At 41.2% G+C, this 18,810-nt stretch overlaps 1 protein-coding gene across 7 annotated transcripts in view; it reads left to right on the forward strand.

Annotated features, from left to right (window-relative positions):
- LOC311065027 (titin-like) overlaps window positions 1-18,810 on the forward strand; it is a 223,490-nt gene that overhangs the window by 91,869 nt on the left and 112,811 nt on the right. For 6 of the 7 annotated variants that reach the window (XM_084085185.1, XM_084085189.1, XM_084085190.1 and 3 more), the window contains 12 exons: window positions 7,418-7,462; window positions 7,965-9,575; window positions 10,149-10,202; window positions 10,762-11,157; window positions 12,018-12,296; window positions 12,884-13,153; window positions 14,575-14,714; window positions 15,268-15,394; window positions 16,215-16,484; window positions 16,780-17,046; window positions 17,477-17,740; window positions 18,368-18,507. In XM_084085185.1, the coding sequence (XP_083941311.1) occupies window positions 7,418-7,462; window positions 7,965-9,575; window positions 10,149-10,202; window positions 10,762-11,157; window positions 12,018-12,296; window positions 12,884-13,153; window positions 14,575-14,714; window positions 15,268-15,394; window positions 16,215-16,484; window positions 16,780-17,046; window positions 17,477-17,740; window positions 18,368-18,507 (3,863 nt within the window). The remainder of the gene's footprint in view (window positions 1-7,417; window positions 7,463-7,964; window positions 9,576-10,148; window positions 10,203-10,761; window positions 11,158-12,017; window positions 12,297-12,883; window positions 13,154-14,574; window positions 14,715-15,267; window positions 15,395-16,214; window positions 16,485-16,779; window positions 17,047-17,476; window positions 17,741-18,367; window positions 18,508-18,810) is intronic. The other variant, XM_084085191.1, reaches the window with a different exon arrangement.

The raw sequence follows: 18,810 nt of genomic DNA on the forward strand, positions 1-18,810 counted from the left end.
GAAAAAGACAAACCTTCAGCAGTGGTGATTTCCAAATCAAAAACCGAAGGTGTTGCTAAGAAAAAGATAAAACCAAAGACAACTTTAAGAAAAGAATCAGTAACAGATATCGACCTCAGTCCAAAAATGAGTGGTCAAGATATCGAATATGAAACTTCAGAAATATACCCAGAATATGAAGAAACTACGACCGAGGAAATGGAATCAGATGCTGAAGCATGTCTTTTCGAAGCTTCTCAGTCTGCCCTTGAAGAAAATATATCAACACAAAGAGCTGATAGGATAAAGGAGAAAGAAGTTCATGTTTTTGAAGATGCAGTCGATACAAAACCACTTCCTTCCAAACCAGAGGAGAAGAAAAGGATTTACCCTAAACCATCTTCCAGAGGTATAGAGAGAAAATGTTGTATCCAGCCATTATCATTTCCCATCTCCATCTCCATCTTGAGCATTTCACCTGTCCATATTTGGGTTAGGGTCCAAACACTTGGAACAGAAGAACCATTCATCATCATTTCACTCACATCAATTCACAGTTCACTCATCGATTCAGCCTTGCTTTTTCAGACTATGTTTGTTCCGTCATTGTTTCTGTGTTTAAATGTTTAACTGTTTGTCCATTTGTGTAAAATTAATCTCTTTATATCGCACAAATCCACTGTCTTGAGCTTAAAAAAGTGATTATTCTTTAAAGAACCACAAGCCAAGAAGATTCCCAAGAAAACTCCTGCTGCTTCAGCTTCTGAAACAGAGGCTGAGAATCTTAGAGAAGAAACAAAGCCTGAGAGAGGTAAAACATCGACTAATGTCCACCTGACAGTCGCCTTCATCCATGATGATAATACACCACAGGCGGAGCATCTGCTCCGTTAGTTTTAGCTTTGTGTTGTTGTTGTTTTTTTTAACCCCAATGTTTGTCTTTTGTTTTGTCCTAATCTCTTGGCACCGCTGCATGGTGCTTTCTCTTCAAACCTCTTAAAACGCCTTTAATCTTCAAGCTGTTACCAGTGTCGTCAAGATCAAGCAAAGGACAGGAGCTCAAAAAACACAGGAGATGTATTATGTGACAGAGAAAGCTTCTCCCATAGAGGAGGTCTTTGAACATGAAGATATGGTGGAGTATGCAGAGGTGTCGTATGAGGATGAAGACCAACATGTGGGCAAGAATATTATATCACTGTCACAAGTAGACATTTTAAGTTTAACTGAAAAACCCGGCGAGAGCGAAGAAGTGCCTGATAGTATTAGTGAGATATCTGTTACTGATGTTTTAAAGAAGAAAGACTCTAGGGAAGTGAAATGTAAAGCTATACCCAAAACAAAGGCATACATTGAGAATTTAGAGTCCAATAAACAAAAAACTACAGAGCAAAAAACTACAAAACATAAACCTCAATTTGCCAGGAAGATTGACTCTCCAACAGAGGACATTATAGATGAGAGTAAAGATAATGTCTCTATAAGGCATTCATCAGACATAACAGAGGTTCGTAAACCAGGTATTGGAAGCAGGGAAGCTGAGAGTAAGTTAATGTCCCACAAAACAAAACTCCAGTCTACTTCTATCATTGAAACAGAGAAAAAAGATTCAATGACTCCAGTATCAGAGGTCACCGAAAGAGAATCAGTTCGTGCTGAGATCAGAGAAAGTTTAACTGTAACGGCTTCAGATGCAGTTGTGACAGCACCCAAATCTAAGGAATTATCGACAGAACAATATACTCCAGAGAAGAAGCAAAAGCTAGATAAAGGTGAAGATATTACTATTGAACCCATCCAATCAAAATTAGTCTCAATAAAAGACAAAACAGACAATGTTTCTCCTATTAAGGGTTCACAAACCAAACAGGAACAAATTGAAAGAAATATCTCATTGGCACCTAAAACAGAACTAATGTATACAGACTCTGTAGGAGAGCAGGATGCTCCGGAAAAATATGGCAGAACTGAGGAAATTGTCAGAGACAGAGCAACAGGGAAAGGGGAATTAAAACCGGAAGACATTTCTCCTAAAGACAGAAGACAGAAGTTAACTAAAACTAAAGAGGTCGAAATTAAGGATGAACAGTCAAAGTTAATCACAGTTATAGACAAATCTACCAAAGTTACTCCCATTAAAGACAAGGAACTGAGACGGGAACAACTTGAAAGAAAGGCTTTAGTTACAACTGAAGCAGAGGAAACTATTGAATCGTTGATAGAAGAAGACACTTCAGAAAAATATGAAAGAAGCAAAGATGCTATCAGAGATACTGCAACAAAAGAGAACATTTGCTCAGATGGCATTTCACTAAAGAAAGAAATATCTCCAAGACAGAGACAACAGAAGTTAACAAAAACTGAAGAGATTACATCTGAAGAAGTCAACCAGGCAGTTAAAGATAAACACACTAAAGAAATGAAAACACAAGAGACAAATGAAATAAAAGCTTTAGAGGCAGTTGTGACAGCACCAAAAGCGAGAGAAAGAGAGAAAGAGAGAAAGCAGAAGCTAGACAAAGGTGAAGATATTACTATTGAACCCACCCAACCAGTCTCAATAAAAGGCAAAACAGACAATGTTTCTCCAATTAAGGTTACAAAAACCAAACAGGAACAAATTGAAAGAAAGATCTCAGTGACACCTGAAACACAACTAATGTATACAGACTTAGTAAAGGAGGATGCTCCAGAAAAATATGACAGAACAGAAATTGTCAGAGACAGAGCAACAGGGAAAGATGAAATAAAGTCAGAAGACTTGTCGTCTCAAGACAGAAGACAGAAGTTAACAAAAGCTAAAGAGGTCAGCGTTGAGAATGAACAGTCAAAGGTAGTTAAAGTTGAAGACAAATATGTTAAAGTTACGGTGGATATAATCCAGTCAAAGGTAGTTTCACTTAGACATGAATATGGCAGTGTTACACCTATTGAAGGGACAGAAAGGAGAGAGGAGCATATTAAAAGCAAGGTTACTGAGGTACCTATGCTGGACGCTGCACATGAAAAACCATGGATTGTACAAGAAGGAGATGTCATATTAGATGCCCAACAAAAATATGCTACTGCTGAAAATCAGTTGCCTATTGCTTCAACAACAAAGGTCTGTGAGTCAGAAGAGGCTTCTTTACAGAATAAAGTATTCCTAAAAGAAAGAAAACAGAGGTTAGCTGAAAGTAAAGAAATACATGTTGAAGATGACAAGTCAAAGGTAGCAGCAATTAAAGACAAAACTGAAAGAATGCCCGATGTGAGCAATATGACCGAGGTAACACATAAAGAATCTTTGATTGCAGACGATAGAGCAGAATTTCCTAAAACCGAGGAAATAAAGCCAGAGGACCTTTCCGCAGACAAGGTTGAGACCTTAAAAACTAAGAAAGTATCTAAAGTTAAAGGCATTCCAGCTGAGGCTATTCAATCTAAAATGGTAAAAGTTAGACTAGAATTTGGCAGTGTTACTCCTATTGAAGTAATTTATACAAGGCAAGAAGATGCTGAAAGAAAGGTCTCTGGATCATCTGCATTGGAGCTTGCATATGAAGAATCACAGCTGGTGAGATATGGAGATGATGTATTGGATATTCGACAAAGCTTTGCCACACCAGATAATCGTGTCAAAGGCCTTGTATCAACGCAAGAGGAAATTTATAAATCAGAGGATGTATCTGCAATGGAAAGAGATTCTGTGAAAGAAAGAGAGCAGACATTATTTAAAACGGAAGAGATAGAGGTGGAAGAAATCAAATCAAAGGTATTGACACTTAAAGATAAAACTGACAAAGTTACGCCCATTCAAGATATTAAAACAAAACAGGAACAAGTCATTAGAAAAGCTTCAGTAGCACCTGTGATGGAGGTAACCTCAAAAGAATCATTAATTGGACACAGTGCTGAAGAGAGAGCAGTTAAGTTTTCTACGGTTGATGCTAAAGTGGAGAAAACCCAGTCACAAACTGTCCTGTTTAAAGATGACACTACCAAGGTTATTCCCTCCCTGGTGACAGCGGTCACTTGTGAAAAGTCTCTGGTGGAGAAAGCTGTGGATGTAGTATCGGGCACCCCAGAGTTTTCTAGACGGAGGCTAACCACTGCAGAGGATGTTAAGGTCGGAGGCAATTCAAAGGCATCTACAACCCTAGAACAGAGAGGACAGAACGCAGATAAGGCAGAACGGATGACAACTGAAGCTATCCAGTCTAATGTAGTTACACTTAAAGACCAATTTGCCAAAACTATTTCTATTGATGAGACTAAACCAAAGCTGGAACAAATGAAAATAACGTCCACAGGGACCATTTTACCAGAGACTAAATCGAAAGTAGGTTTCGAACAGGATGATGTTACAGAAAAACATATTGTCCAGTTGAAGGTAAAAGACAAAACTGCCAGAGATAGTCCTACTGAAGGAGTGAAGCCAGGACAAGAACACATTAAAAGAAAGGCCTCAGCAGCACCAATAATAGAGGTAACCTCTAAAGAATCAATGTTACCGGAACATCTTGTAGAGAGGAGAAGACAACAAATAGCTACAGCTGAGGACATAACACTTAGAGGAGAAAACATGCTGACAATTACAGACAAATCAGCTAAATGTGACGACATTGAAATACAAGCTTCACTGATACCTGTGACAAAGTTGTCACCAGAGAAGCCTCCTGTATGTGAAGACAGGGTCATAGAGAGTATAACCACAACAGAAGGAATTAAGGGATGGGAGGACATTTCAAAAACACCTATTACTCAAAAGCAAAGAGAAGAGACAACAACTGAAGCTATGCAGTCTAAATTAGTTACACTTAAAGACCAGTTTGCTAAAGTTATTCCAGTAGAGGAGACTAAACCAAAGCTGGAACAAATTAAAAGACGCCAGCTAAAAACTGAAGAAATTAAAGTTCAAGACCAGTTGGAATTAATCACAGTTAAAGACAAACATGATAGAGTTTCTCCAACGGAGATCAAAACAAGGCAAGAACAGCTTGAAAGAAAGGCTTATGTTACTCCTCTGATGGAGGTAACATCTGAAGAGTCTCTGATAGCAAAAGATGCTTTACTGAGAGAACAGAAGGCTGAGGAGATTACACCCACAGGCAAATTGACTAAAGTAATCCCTACAGAAGATCAGGAATCCCATTCAGTGAAGTTAACTGAAGCAGACAAAGTTATTTCAAAGGGCAGTTTTATTGATGAGAAACCACGGAAAGACCTCACAACAAGAGATACCTCAGTAACAGATATCAGAAGCAAGCCAAAAGTTTTGGAGAAAAAGATTGAATCAGGCACTTCAGAAATATATCCAGAACAGAGCAGAAAATCGGGATCAGAAACTGAAGAATCTCATCTAGAAACTGCTGCTGACGAACATGTACGTCCTCAGAGAATTGATGCCAAGCATAAAAAAGAGAAAGAAACTCTTATATTCAAGGATATTGTAGAAGGAAAGGTACTCCCCTTGGAACCAGAGGATTGGAAGATGGTCTCCCTCAAAGCATCTTCCAGAGGTACACAGGTGAAAATGTTATGTGTCACCAAGCACGTGTCATCAGAGCACAAAACATTGTTCACCTTGTCTTCCTCCGTGTCATCTCAGGAACCGATCTATTTCACTCCTCCTCCTCATCATTTAGTCATTTCAAGAGTTATCGTATCATATCACCCATTTTGTTCGGGGCACAAACTTGTCTCCTTGCTCGCTGTGAGAGCATTCATATTGAAGTCATGCTGTCGAATGTGACAGTCTCTTCCTTTCATGTTTTTGTTGGTCGATGTCTGAGCCATCTCACCTGAGTATGGGTTCGTATTATTTGTTGGAGTCTTATTGTTTTTGTTTCGGTGTCAATACGTCCATCTTGTTCCATTGCCTTGGACAAATCTAATCTAATCTAATCTAATTATCCGTAAATGTTGTCAAGATGTAAAAGAGGTGGCTTCAAAAAAGACAACAGAAGAAAGGGTATAGCAGGAAGACACCCTTACTCCACCTCCAAATGTGTGTGTTGACTGCATGTATGTTCTATGTCATGTGTGTTTTCTTGTGTGTAAGTCGGTGTTCACCCCATCTGTCGTAATGTGATTCTGACTGAGGTGTGGTTTTGTTATAGTTCCAGTGCAGGAGCTGGAGTCTCCCCCACAAGCTAGAGCGACACTGCTAAAGACTGCCAGTCCCCCATCAGGTATTCAGCAGCATCTTTTAATGGGTTTCACTTTTTCTAATGTGGTGTCTTTTAAAAAGGCATTCGGAACTGAATGTCGATCTTAAGTAAATTAAAATCTTTAACACTGTTCTGAAGCTACTCAAGATGCCCTTCAAGCTCCTGAAGATATCAAACCATCAGTGACCAGAGTTCAAGGCCAGAAAGATACTGAGAGAAGAGACGCCAAGACAGGTACAAGCCTGATGTTTACAGCCAAACAACTAACCTCTTTGTGATCTGAATATCCTAAAAACATGTCCAACAACTACGCATTAGAGTTTACAGCAGTTAAACTAGCAGAGATTCAATGTAGTGTATTTGTTTTTGGCACTTGGATGAATTCTATGTTGTACGTGAAGCGAGCACATCACAGGCTTCGGTAAAGTTTGTTTAAGAAACCAAAATGCTGAAGTCAGTGATGAAACTAAGAAAGTGGAAAATTACTTCATAACAACAGACAGATGTATATAACCAATGACAAAAGCTACCCTTCCCTGACGTCTTGGTGTTTTAGAATGAAAATCTGTTCTTCAGTTCCCAACTTCGGGATTTACTCTTTATGTGGCATACACTTCACTTCAGTCTGGTCTTTTTATACTTGAAGTGACTAGGCCTGTGTCGAAGGCTGAAGAGCCAAGCAAGAAGGCTGAAGACAGAGACCAAGATGTAATGATAGAGGAACTAGCTCCAGTGACAGGTAGAGGAACTCAAGTGGAGGAAATCATTGTTTTGGACATTTTCAGGTTCTTGTCATGTTCTTGTCATGTTGTTGAGCTTCTGTTTATTGTCACTGTGAATGTTGCCAAGTCATCACGTCAGTTGTATGTCTTCTTCGCCTAGTGTGGTGTTTTCTTTACATGTCATGCTACAGTATCTTAGCCGGGTGACTTCCCAGCTGTCTATTCATGTTGTCTGTCCTGAATGAAAGCAGTCAGAGCATGCAATTGTTCTCCTGATAATAACAGTTGATATAACAGTTGAATAACAGTTCACCACTTTGTATTTATTTTCTAATTGGTTGTGATTTGAAGCTTAAGGTAAAATCCAATGCCAATCTGCATTCTGCAGGGTCATCATTCTACAGAATGTGAATCACATTCATACTCTGTTGATACCCTCAACTCTTAGGATGGCAAAGTCTTAGTTTCTGTTTCTTAGTATCTTTCCATTTTGTATCACTGATTTTTTTCCTCTGCTGATTAAATGTCTAATGAATTATTCTGTGGACTATACCTCTGTACTAGATGAAACCAAGGGACCAGTGCAAACACCTGGGGGCGTGAAGAAAGGTAAGAGCGTTAATATCCATTAATATTATTATTATTATTATTATTATTATTATTACATTGCTGGCTTTTCACATATTCAACACATTATACAACAAGGAGAGTAAACATATAAGAAACCAAACTATAGATGGCCACTTGTGATTAGCATTCTAAGCATACAATACATACACACTTATTTGTTTACAGAGATGTATGTGTCTATCTGGTGTCTGTTTGTACTTTGTATGTATGTTTTGTTTTGTTTGTTTTATACTGCATGATTAAAAACACCCGCTAGGGTTAGACCCTTTCTTTATTTTTACGCCGTGGCTCTATGGGAGTCAAGGCGTCTATAAGAGTCTGTGCGTCTGTCTGTCTGTCTGTCTGTCTGTCTGTCTGTCTGTCTGTCTCTTTTATATAAATATTTCATGTATATTGTAGGTGCATCTCATGTTATTGAACCTGAATTGTTATACATGTTGTCTTCATGTTATGAGTAACATGAACACCTTTGCTGCCTTAGAAATGCTTCTGCCCAAAAAAGGTAAACTTCAAACAGAAGTGGATGGGACATTTGTGATTCCGACTTTGAAGAAGACACCAAGGGTCGTTAAAGAACTGGAAGAGGAAGAGGAAGCCATCAAACTGAAAAAGATTCCATCAGTTCCATTTACAGAGATCGAAGAAGAAGGCAAACCTAGGAAAGTCACCGCGACCACAGTGTTTGATGTTGAAGAGATGGTGCGTGAGGAAGCCATTGAGTTGTCAATAGGCACCAGGATATCTGTGGAGGAGAGGGCATCCAGGGAGAAAACCCCTCTGGAGAGAAAGCCACAGATTAAAACTGCTAAAGAAGTGGAACCAAAAGACTCACCCAAAGATGCATGGAGCCCCCGGAAGGTCACCCCTAAAGATGCCAAACCAGATGATAAGATTTCTCTGAAGAAAACTCCCAGGACTCCAAAGGAGGAGGAACCGTCCCCACCAACTGAAGCCTTTAAAAAAGTGAAGAAACTGCCTTCAGATGAAGCTGAACAAGAACCAGTTAAACTAAAGCCATTTGACAGACCTGTAAAACCAACAGAGGAGTTGGAGAAAGACAAGAAAGAGAGACCAGACAGAGACACTGTGCCCTTCCAGAAGGGGGAGAGGTCTCCCAGGGAAGAGGAGCCTAAGGAACCTCATAAGACACCTGATCAAGTTCCTGAAGAGAAAATGGAACCAGCAGCCAAGGTGCTGAAACCAGGAGATAAAAAGAAAACTCCAGTGAAAGAACCAGAAGAAGACAAGGCACCAACCAAAGTAAGAAGAATCCCAACACAGGAGCATGAGATGGATGGTGTCAAACTGAAGCCCTTCGCCACACCATCCAAAGAGGCAGAAAAGCCTGAGAAGAAGAAAACACCAGAGGAGAAAGACGGGAAGCCCATAGATGATAGACGACTCAGTCGAAGTCCCAGAGATGAAGTGCCAAGGGAACAAGAACCTGTAGCCCGTCCGAAGAAGAGTGAAACACCTGAATCTCCTGAGAAGAAGCCTGAGAAGGTGAAAGAGGCTGAGCCTACTCCGGTGCAGAAGTTAGAGTCTCCTAAACTAGCTCCTATTAAGAAATTTGAGAAGAGTCCTGAGGAGACCAAGCCACTTCAGCTGAAGAAGGGGGTCACTCCAAAGGATAAGAAAGAGAAGGAGGAAGTACCGCTGAAACCTTTTGAACAAAAGGTCCAACTGAAAAAGACTCCGTCTCCCAAGGCTGAGAAGCCTAAACCTAAAGAACTGGAGTCTGTTCCAATGGAGAGGAAGCGAACTCCTAAAGCAGTTTCTCCTAAAGACTCCATTAAATCAGTTTCTCCTAAAGATTCCATCGAAGCAGTGACTCTGAAAAAGACCCCTAGGAAAGGGTCTCCAGAGGAGGAGAAGGCTGCAGAGCCACAGAAGAAGCCCATGGTGAAGGAGGTGTCTCCTGGAGCCGTGCGAATGCAGAAAGTCCCCACCCAGCAGGAGGAGGAGGTGGAAGAGGAGGAGCTCGAGGTAGAGCAGGAAGAGGATGAGGCCTGGGGATGGGAGATGGTTCCTTCTGAGGACTGGGAAGGTGAACTAGAGGATGCCACGGAGTGCCCAGGGGTGGGCAGGAGAGGTGAGACAAGATGGCTGCCTCAACTCACTGGGGTGACGGCTGAGAGCTCCCCCTGCCTTAATCCCCTCAATAACCTCAACTCATCTCCATCCATAATGCCTCCCATCTAAATAAATGTTGACCGCCAGCATTTGTTCACGTGCGATCTTTATGTGTTTGTTTGTCAACGTCAAATATAATTTCATATTTCATCAGTTTGTCTTTGTCAAACTCATCATCATAATCATCATCATCATCATTGTCATCATCATCATCATCATCATCATCATGTGTCATATCATCTTCGTCATGTCATATCCATCCAAGTCTTTTTGTCATTTCAACATCATCTGTATTTGTCATTTGTCGTATTCCTGTGGATTTGTTGTGTTCTGTGTTTTCTGTATTGTCATGTACCTCTGTCCTCCATTCATACTCATCATCATTATCATCATTATTACCATCACACTCATTATGTGGCATTATAATCCTCCTTTGGAGTGGACGTGACATGTTCCCCTGGTTGTAAGACATCAACATTAGTCTATCTATGCAGTATTATACCTGTTACTCATTGAATGTGTTTCTGAACAGAGGGATCACCAGCGGAAGCACCTGGAGCTGCGAGAGGTAGAGGAGGATTGAAAGGTAAGACTTACTTCAAATTCTCTGTGTACAGTATTGTCAATGCACCCACATTAGCACGCCTAAATCTAACACAGCCATTATTCATTTGATCAGCTGCAGCTGTGTTGCTTACATCACAATGTAAGGTCAGACTTATGCTGCCATGTTTCTACTCTTCTGTAGTTTTTTATCCTCATTCCAGAAAAAAATAACCAAAATCAGCCTATGGTTTCATGACCCTTTAAGTGGTTAAACATCAAAAAACCCTTGCAAAAATAGCCATTCTGCATGCTCTGCAAACGTTTCGCTATTTTTAAAACATATTTGAAAGTATAAAATGATGAATTGCATGGCCTGTATACTGATTATTGGTGATGTATTAGTTATTTGTCATATCTGCTCTGTGCGTTTTATTTTTGAAGCCTAAAAGGTAAATAGAAATGTAATTTAGATTTCTATGTTCAATGCCAAAAAACACAAATAAATCGTTTTGGTACGACAATTAATTAAACATGGCAATTAATCGCCAAAAAAAAAGTAATGGATCGTGACATCCCCTAACCTTGCACTTGTGTCTCAGGCAAACCGACGCCATCCCCTGGTGAAGGTAGAGGCAGGGGGGTGAAGCCCGGTGGAAAAGGCCCGACGCCACCAGAGGATCCTTTCGGAGGCTTCAAACTGAAGGCCGTCCCTCTGAAGTTCATCAAGAAGATCGTAGACGTTGTGTTGTCCGAGTCTGAGTCTCTCGGCTCTGTCGCCATGTTCGAGTGTGAGGTTTCTCCGTCCACGACCATAACCACATGGCAGAAGGACGGCAGCAACCTCCGTGAGGACCCCAAACACAAGATGAGCTCAGATGGTAAAGACCGCAAGCTGGCCGTCGTTGACGTCCAGCTGGCTGACCAAGGCGAATACACGTGTATCGCCAAGAATGCCGGCAAGGAAATTTCATGCACAGCAAAGTTGATCGTTCAAGGTATTTAAACTCTTATTTGTCTTGGGGAAAAAGTATGCATCAGTGGTGTTTAGGTTGTTTTTTATAATATGTAAGTCTCTAACGTTTGTTAACCCTATAGCGACCTGCTATTCTGGGCATTTCTTAATAAGTGAACATTCTGCAAAACTAGCAGATCTGCAAGTTCTTGTTACGTTGCGAACTTGCGATGTGTTTTGAGCTTGTAGAGATGTGGTGTAGGGGAAAAAAGGAGGAGACCACGTACACCATAAACCCTCTGTGATGTACTGTATATAGGGTAACCACTTAAACCCCAGCATCTGTATTCTGGGGGAAACTTTCGCAGAACATAGCAGATATACAAGCTTACAACGTGTTGACGCATTGTAAGCTTGTACATCGGCTATTTTCAGCAAAGATATTGAATGTAGAGTGGAAACAGAAAAGCTACTAGTGTAGAGCCCAGCAACCTACTGTACTGTATGTAGGTTTAAGTGGTAAGCTTTCTTTCTCTACTTCAGATCTACTTTTTGTACTATTAATATATCACTGTCGGGTGGAAACCTTGTATGTCCAAAACGTACTTTTCAGGAAATGTAGTTATTGTTTAATCACAAGCTCTTGTTAATATTTGTCATTGGTTCAATATTCATAAAACCCACACACAGACCACTTAAACACTTTCACTTTCAAAATGTTTCAGATATGGTGAAAATAGACAATAGATCTCCTATTTTCACTAGTTTTGCGCAAACACTCTTGTGTAGTAGGGCGGTAATTTTCCAAAAATAAAATTGAAATATGGATATACAGCAAGGTTTCTGCCCGACAGAAATAATATTAGTTTGTTCACCACGTAATTGAACATTTCCGCAAAACAGAGTTGCCCGTGGTATGGGTCAAGGAGCTGCCGGAGGAGACCTCGGCCATCAAGGGTCAGACCCTCTACCTGACCTGTGAGCTGAACAAAGAGAGAGACGTGATCTGGAAGAGGGATGGCCACTTCATGGTCAAGAGGGAAGGCAAATGCCAGATCAACGTGATCGGCATGCAGCACACCGTGACCATCTCCAACTCCACGGAGAAGGACGCGGGCCACGTCACGTGTGAGGTGGACGGACAGGAGACCGTCATGACTAAGACCCAAGTCAAAGTGATTGGTAAGGAGTAAGCAGCATGGTAGACCGGTGGTGGCCGCCAGGGGGCGCACTTGGAAAGGAGAGGAAACCTATATATATATATATATATATATAATTTATATATATATGAGAATTGGGACAAATCATGTCCTACCAAAACATTTCAAATTATTATTCATCAACACACTATTTTATTTTTAAATGGTGAATATTTATTGGATTTATATATATGAATTACATAAGATTTATATGATGTTTTGGTCTGGTTTCTTAAAAAAAAATGTTTTTGTTAAAAGCATAAAAAAAACTAACCATGTGTATTGATAACATAGGTGTAAGAATGTGCTATTAATATCATCTTTATTTAAAAATGGGTTTTTCTGTAGATGTTTTTGCCCTTTACATTTTAAAGTTGTTAGCTTGTAAATCGGCTAATTTTGAAATAGCCGAATTACAAAATAAAGTTAAAGTGGTTTAACTCATGTTGAATGCCATATTAACTACTTTAACCCCTCGGACCCAACTTTGAGAGCCACTGTTTAAAAGGTCGGTAGGTATTAAGGCCTGACATGCACAGCTGACTGAGTAACATGCATAACCTCCTGCAGAAATCATCCACGACTGGCTGTCCAAGCCCCTGAAGGACCAGCACGTGAAGCCCAAGTCCACGGCCGTGTTCAAGTGTGAACTGGTCAAAGAAACCGAGGGCATCAAGTGGCTGAAGGGAGAGACTGAGATCACTCCCTCCGATAAGGTGGAGATAAAGAAGGACGGCAAAGAGCTGAGTCTGACCATCAAGAACTGTCAACCAGAAGACGTGGCTGACTACACCGTGGAGATTGAGGGACGCCCCTACCCCGCCAAACTGACTCTAGGAGGTTTATCCATACATCTATTTTCTTTTTGTCTTCGCCAGGCCGAAAGGCATGGCGAGAGAGTATGTTGTACCCCCTGTCCGTCCGTCCGTCCGTCCGTCCGTCCGTCCGTGTGTCCGTCCGTGTGTCCGTCCGTCCGTCCGTCCTGTCCGTCCGTTAGCAGCTAATCTCTGGCACCGTTGGCCCGGCTGCTGCGAAACTTTGCACGCACACTCCCTGGATGCCAATTCAGAACCTCTGACCCAATTTTTCAGATTGGCCTGTTATAGCGCCACCAGGAGGCCGATATGTGCAAAACCCATTTATTGATACTACTCCTACAGATTTTGTCCAAACATCACACAAATCGGTACACAGTATCTCTATAGTCATGTGATCAACACGGATTTATCCGATTTCCCATATTCTATCCTGATTGCCTAAGATCGGCTTCCAAAGTTTGCAGGATTGGTCCGTTTTGAACAAAATGCCTCAAATCATGAACGCAGCTTGCGATTTCCGTGAAATTTCACACGCACATTTCTATTAGGCCGAGGAAGAAATGCCACCCTTTTCACATTGGCCTGTTATAGCGCCACCAGCAGGTCTAATTTTGCAAAACATATTTTTGGAACAAAATGCCTCAAATCATGAATCCAGTGTTCGATTGCAGTGAAATGAACAAATGGCACCCTTTTCACATTGGCCTATTATAGCGCCACCAGGAGGCCACAATAATGTACCTGACCTGGCGGAGACCTGTGCTCCGAGGAGCACTTTTTCTAGTTTATCTGTATTTCTGTCTTTCTGTCTGTCTGTCTGTCTGTCTGTCTGTCTGTCTATCTGTCTGTCTGTCTGTCTGCCTGCCTGCCTGCCTGCCAGTCACAATGGTTGTGTAAAGTAACTAAGTACATTTACTCAAGTACTGTACTTGAGTACAATTTTGAGGTATTTGTACTTTACTTGAGTATTTCCAATTTCCAATACTTTTACTTCTACTCCCCTACATCTCAGAGGCAAATATTGTACTTTTTATTCCACTACAATTATTTGAAACTTTAGTTACAAGTTACTTTGCAGATATAAATTATTGCATTATAAAACATACATTAACCACTTTAGTCCTATTTTATGCCTAGGCTATTTGAAAATTGCTGATCTACAAGCTCACAGACGCGTTGTGAGCTTGTAGATCTGCTATTTTCAAACATTTCAGTACTTTTACTTTTGGTACTTTAAGTACATTTTTAACTCCAGACTTTTACTTGTACTTTTTTAGCAGAGTACTTCTACATTGCAGTATTGATACTTTTACTAAAATATCCGAGTACTTTTTCCACCACTGGTCAGTCAGTCAGTCTGTCTGTCTGTGTGCCTGTCCACCTGTCTGTCTGTGTAATGTAATGTAATGTAATGTTTGGCTACTAACTAAACGTATTTTCCAGAGCGTGAGGCAGAGGTGTTGAAGCCTCTGGCCAGCATGGAGGTGACAGAGAAGGATGATGTTACGTTTGAGACGGAGATCTCAGAGGACGATATTCCAGGGGAATGGAAGCTCAAAGGAGAGGTTCTGACCCGATCTCCGGTGAGACTATTATCAGACTTTATGTGGAACGACAAAGGGCCCAAAGGAGATGTAATCAACCGTAAAGGCTACAAATTATGTACTATTTCAATTTGCAACCTTTGCCATCTTAGTTATATCGAAATAATATTGTGCTCTGGTAATCCACTATAAATCCACCCCTCCAGTGTGGGTAATCCCGATTTTTGGGATCAAACTGATGTTCCAATCCAATGTTTTTGTTTTGAACTACCTGTTTTGAAGATTTGATCCAGATTAAAGCTATGATCCACTTGGATACAGATTAAAAGTGTTGAAGTCGTGGGCCCAGGATTTTACTGTTTAACATCAAGGCTGAATAGTGGCGGGGTAGTATTTAGATTGTGATATATAGTAATAGTAATATTTAAATTGTGATTAGGCTGTTTTCAAATCTTGCATTTGAGAATGGCCAGGTGTGCTGCCATGCTCATTTGAGCACAGCTGGATAGTGTAATTCAACCGATCAGATTGCTCGGTCGGCGCTACCTGTCGTGTCATAGTGACTGAATCTTTTGCATGTGATCCTCGACAGACATGTGAGATCCAAATGGAGGGCACGAAACGTAGACTGACCCTGAAGGCCGTTCTGATGGACCAGGCGGGAGAAGTGACGTACCAGGCTCTGAACGCACAGACCAACGCCATGCTCACTGTCAAAGGTAAACCGAGTGAAAGAGTCCTGTTACAGCGCTGCGAGCGACCGTCCACCGCGTCCTTCTCCGAGTTAGTTGAAATAAAGACATAAGGTCCGTGGACAGATGTTTTTCAATAAAGTTTTTTTGTATGAGTGCGGACCTTATTGCTTTATTTGAAATAGGTGCTTTATCTGCGTGGGTGTTTCATTCCAGTATTCTATTTAAAATGACGCTTCGAGACTCGTCACAGCACCAGAAGACAGAATAAAAGGTTCTCTCCCAGACCCTCGACATTAGTGTCCTGGGTTCCTACTGTCTGTCTACTGTGTTTATGTTTCATACTGTATGTCTATTATGTTTTTGTTTCATACTGTCTGTCTACTGTATGTTTATATGTGTCAAACTGTCTGTCTATTGTATGTGATATGTTTCATACTGTCTGTCTACTGTATGTTTATACTGTATGTGTCACACTGTCTGTCTATTGTATGTGATATGTTTCATACAGTTTGTCTACTTTAATGTTATGTTTCATACTGTCTGTCTATTGTATGTAATATGTTTCATACTGTCTGTCTATTGTATGTAATATGTTTGATGTTGACCTGGAGCTGAGTAACATGGACTAATGTGTTGCAGTGTCAACATGGCGTTGTGCACTTGTTGTGGTCAGTTCATTAGGTTGAATGATTCCTTTACGCAATGAGTCACTCTGCCAAGCAGTCCACCAGTTGTGTTTTTGTTTTGTTGTTGTATTGTTGCTGTGTTGTTTTTTGCTGTGTTGGTGTTGCGTTCTACCGCTGTCGTGTTGAACAGTATCCTAACCCTCATTCACGCCTCCCAGAACTCGAGCTGGAATTCGTTGTCCCTCTGAAGGACGTGAGTGTCCCTGAAAAGAAACAAGCTAAGTTCGAATGCCACATCAATAAGGACAAAGTGCCAAAGGTCATGTGGTACAGAGGTGATGACATCATCACCCCAGATCAAAAGTATGACGTCATCGATGATGGACAGAAACACATGCTCATCATAAACTGCTGTGAGTTTGATGATGAGGACCAGTATACTATCGAGGTTTTGGGCCAAACCTGCACAGCTAGACTCACAGTGGAGGGTAAGTGTTAGAAGACCGTGCTACCAGTTCTAACCAGTGGTGGAAGAAGTATACAGATGATGTAAAAGTGATAAAACTTTTAAAACTTTGCCAAATTATTTAAAGCTAAATATGATAAATAAGTATTAATTATAGAATAGAAAAATAAATACTCAAGTAAAATAAAAGTAACTCACAATTATAAGTAAATGTACTTTCCACCACTGATTCTGACTTAAGCCATTGTTCAATTGAGCTGGTCGCCTCCTTTTCTAAAAGCTGACTCCTATGAATATGCCCTACTAATATTCTATAGGTATGAGGCTCAAATTTATATCACCCATCAAGGACCAGACTGTGAAGGAAGGCAAAACGGCTCGCTTCGAGCTAGAGCTGTCGCATGACAATGTGCCGGTCACATGGTACAGAAACGATGCTAAAGTCCATCCCAGCAGAACAGTGCTCACTCGCGTTGACGGAAAGAAACACACCCTAGAAATGAGAGAGGTGACTCTCGATGACACCTGCCAGGTTAAGGCAGAGGCCAAAGGAATTCCGTCCATGGCCAACCTGACGGTCATAGGTAACCATGAATATATCTACTTGTGTGCCCATTTCTCCATCACCTCCAGCCACACAACCGCCTCACGTGTCCATTGGTCCTCCACCGGACACAGCCCATCGTTTGTTTGTTTGTGTTCGTCCTCCTGGTATCCGTGTTTGTCGTGGTGGTAATTTAGTTTCGCTGTCATTTGTTTGTTGTGTCTTTTCTCATCCGTCCATTCATGTTGTGTACAGTATATGTACATGTGATACAGTAATACTTTCACAGTTCACAGTTCACAGTTTCAGAGAAGTTCACAGTTCCCTGACGATTCCCTGAGATTGAACTGATTTCATCACCCATCCTGCCTCCATCCTTCCCTAATTATCCTAATTATTGATATTGTTGAGACGATACAGTACATTGCACTACATATTGGGAATGATGTGGTATCCTTCCCCCATTCCAGAGGGCGATGCGTACTTCACAGTTAAGCTGCAGGATTACACTGCAGTGGAGAAAGACGAGGTGGTTCTAGACTGTGAGCTCAGCAGGGAGGTGGACGTGGTGTGGTACCACGACGATGCCGAGGTTAAAGCCTCTAAGATGCTGTCCATCAAAGCCGAAGGCAAACGCAGGATCCTCACCATCAAGAAGGTTGAGGACGAAGACAAGGGACAATATGTATGTGACTGTGGAACGGACAAGACAACCGCGACTCTAAACATAGAAGGTAATGCAAGATTCATCTGTTTCATCGAGATAATCTCGCCAGGCTGCTGCCGAGTGCTTTAAGAGATTTACCGCTCCCCAGTAAAAACCTCCTCCTCACCAACCTCCTCATCTTCTCACCACCTCCTAATCGCCTCCCAGTCAACCCTTACATTCTTGATAGTGGTTTTCTGTTTACGTCTTCATCACAACTTTTCCCAACACGGTAGAAATGCTACAAGAGCTCTCCAACTACACCATGGAGGTTTACCCAAAATCAGTGACGCTGTGAGGGAGCCTGTGGTGTGAGTCTGACCCTGGACCAGTGTCTTAACCGGGGTTACAGCCAAAGTAGCTGGAGATCTTGTAGTGTCCTTCTACCCTGTCCGGGGACCATCCTGTTGTCTGTCTTTTTGTCCTTTTGTCATATAAAACCCAAAGAGGTTCTATATAACACCTAAAGAGGTTCTATGCTAACATACTATTCAGTTTTTGTGTGTGATTTATCCGGGTTCTTACCCAGTTGTGTGTTTGTCCTGTATGTCTATGTATCAATGTATGTGTGGGCGTTTTTTTATTTTTTTATCGTTTTGTGTATTTGTTTTACGTGTGTCGTTAATTTGAATGTGTCCCCTCTCCTGAACGTCAGCTCGTGACATCAAGGTGGTTCGGCCAATGTATGGCGTTGAGGTGTTTGACGGCGAGACGGCTCGCTTTGAGGTGGAGATCTCTGAGGACGATATCCACGGACAGTGGAAACTGAATGGAGAAGTCCTCAGTCCCTCAGCTGTATGTTCTACAACAAATACACTGATAATAACCGTTGTTTTGCTTCAGTTCACTTTCAATTCAAACAAAAATACGGTAATATTACTGAAACGCTGAACATGAGAAGGTTGTCTTCTTCAACCAGTTGAGAAACACTTAAGGAATGTGTTGTACTCCCAGTGGTGGAAGAAATAGATTTTTAAGTAGCAATACCACAATATAGAAATACAAGTAAAAGTCCTGTATTCAAAACATTTACTTTGGTAAGCATACAAAGGTATTGGCATGACAATATAGTTACAGTGCCGAAGTAAAAGTATCCAT

This window comes from Gymnoscopelus microlampas (assembly GCF_963454915.1).
Source record: "Gymnoscopelus microlampas genome assembly, chromosome: 17".
NCBI classification, from domain to species: domain Eukaryota; kingdom Metazoa; phylum Chordata; class Actinopteri; order Myctophiformes; family Myctophidae; genus Gymnoscopelus; species Gymnoscopelus microlampas.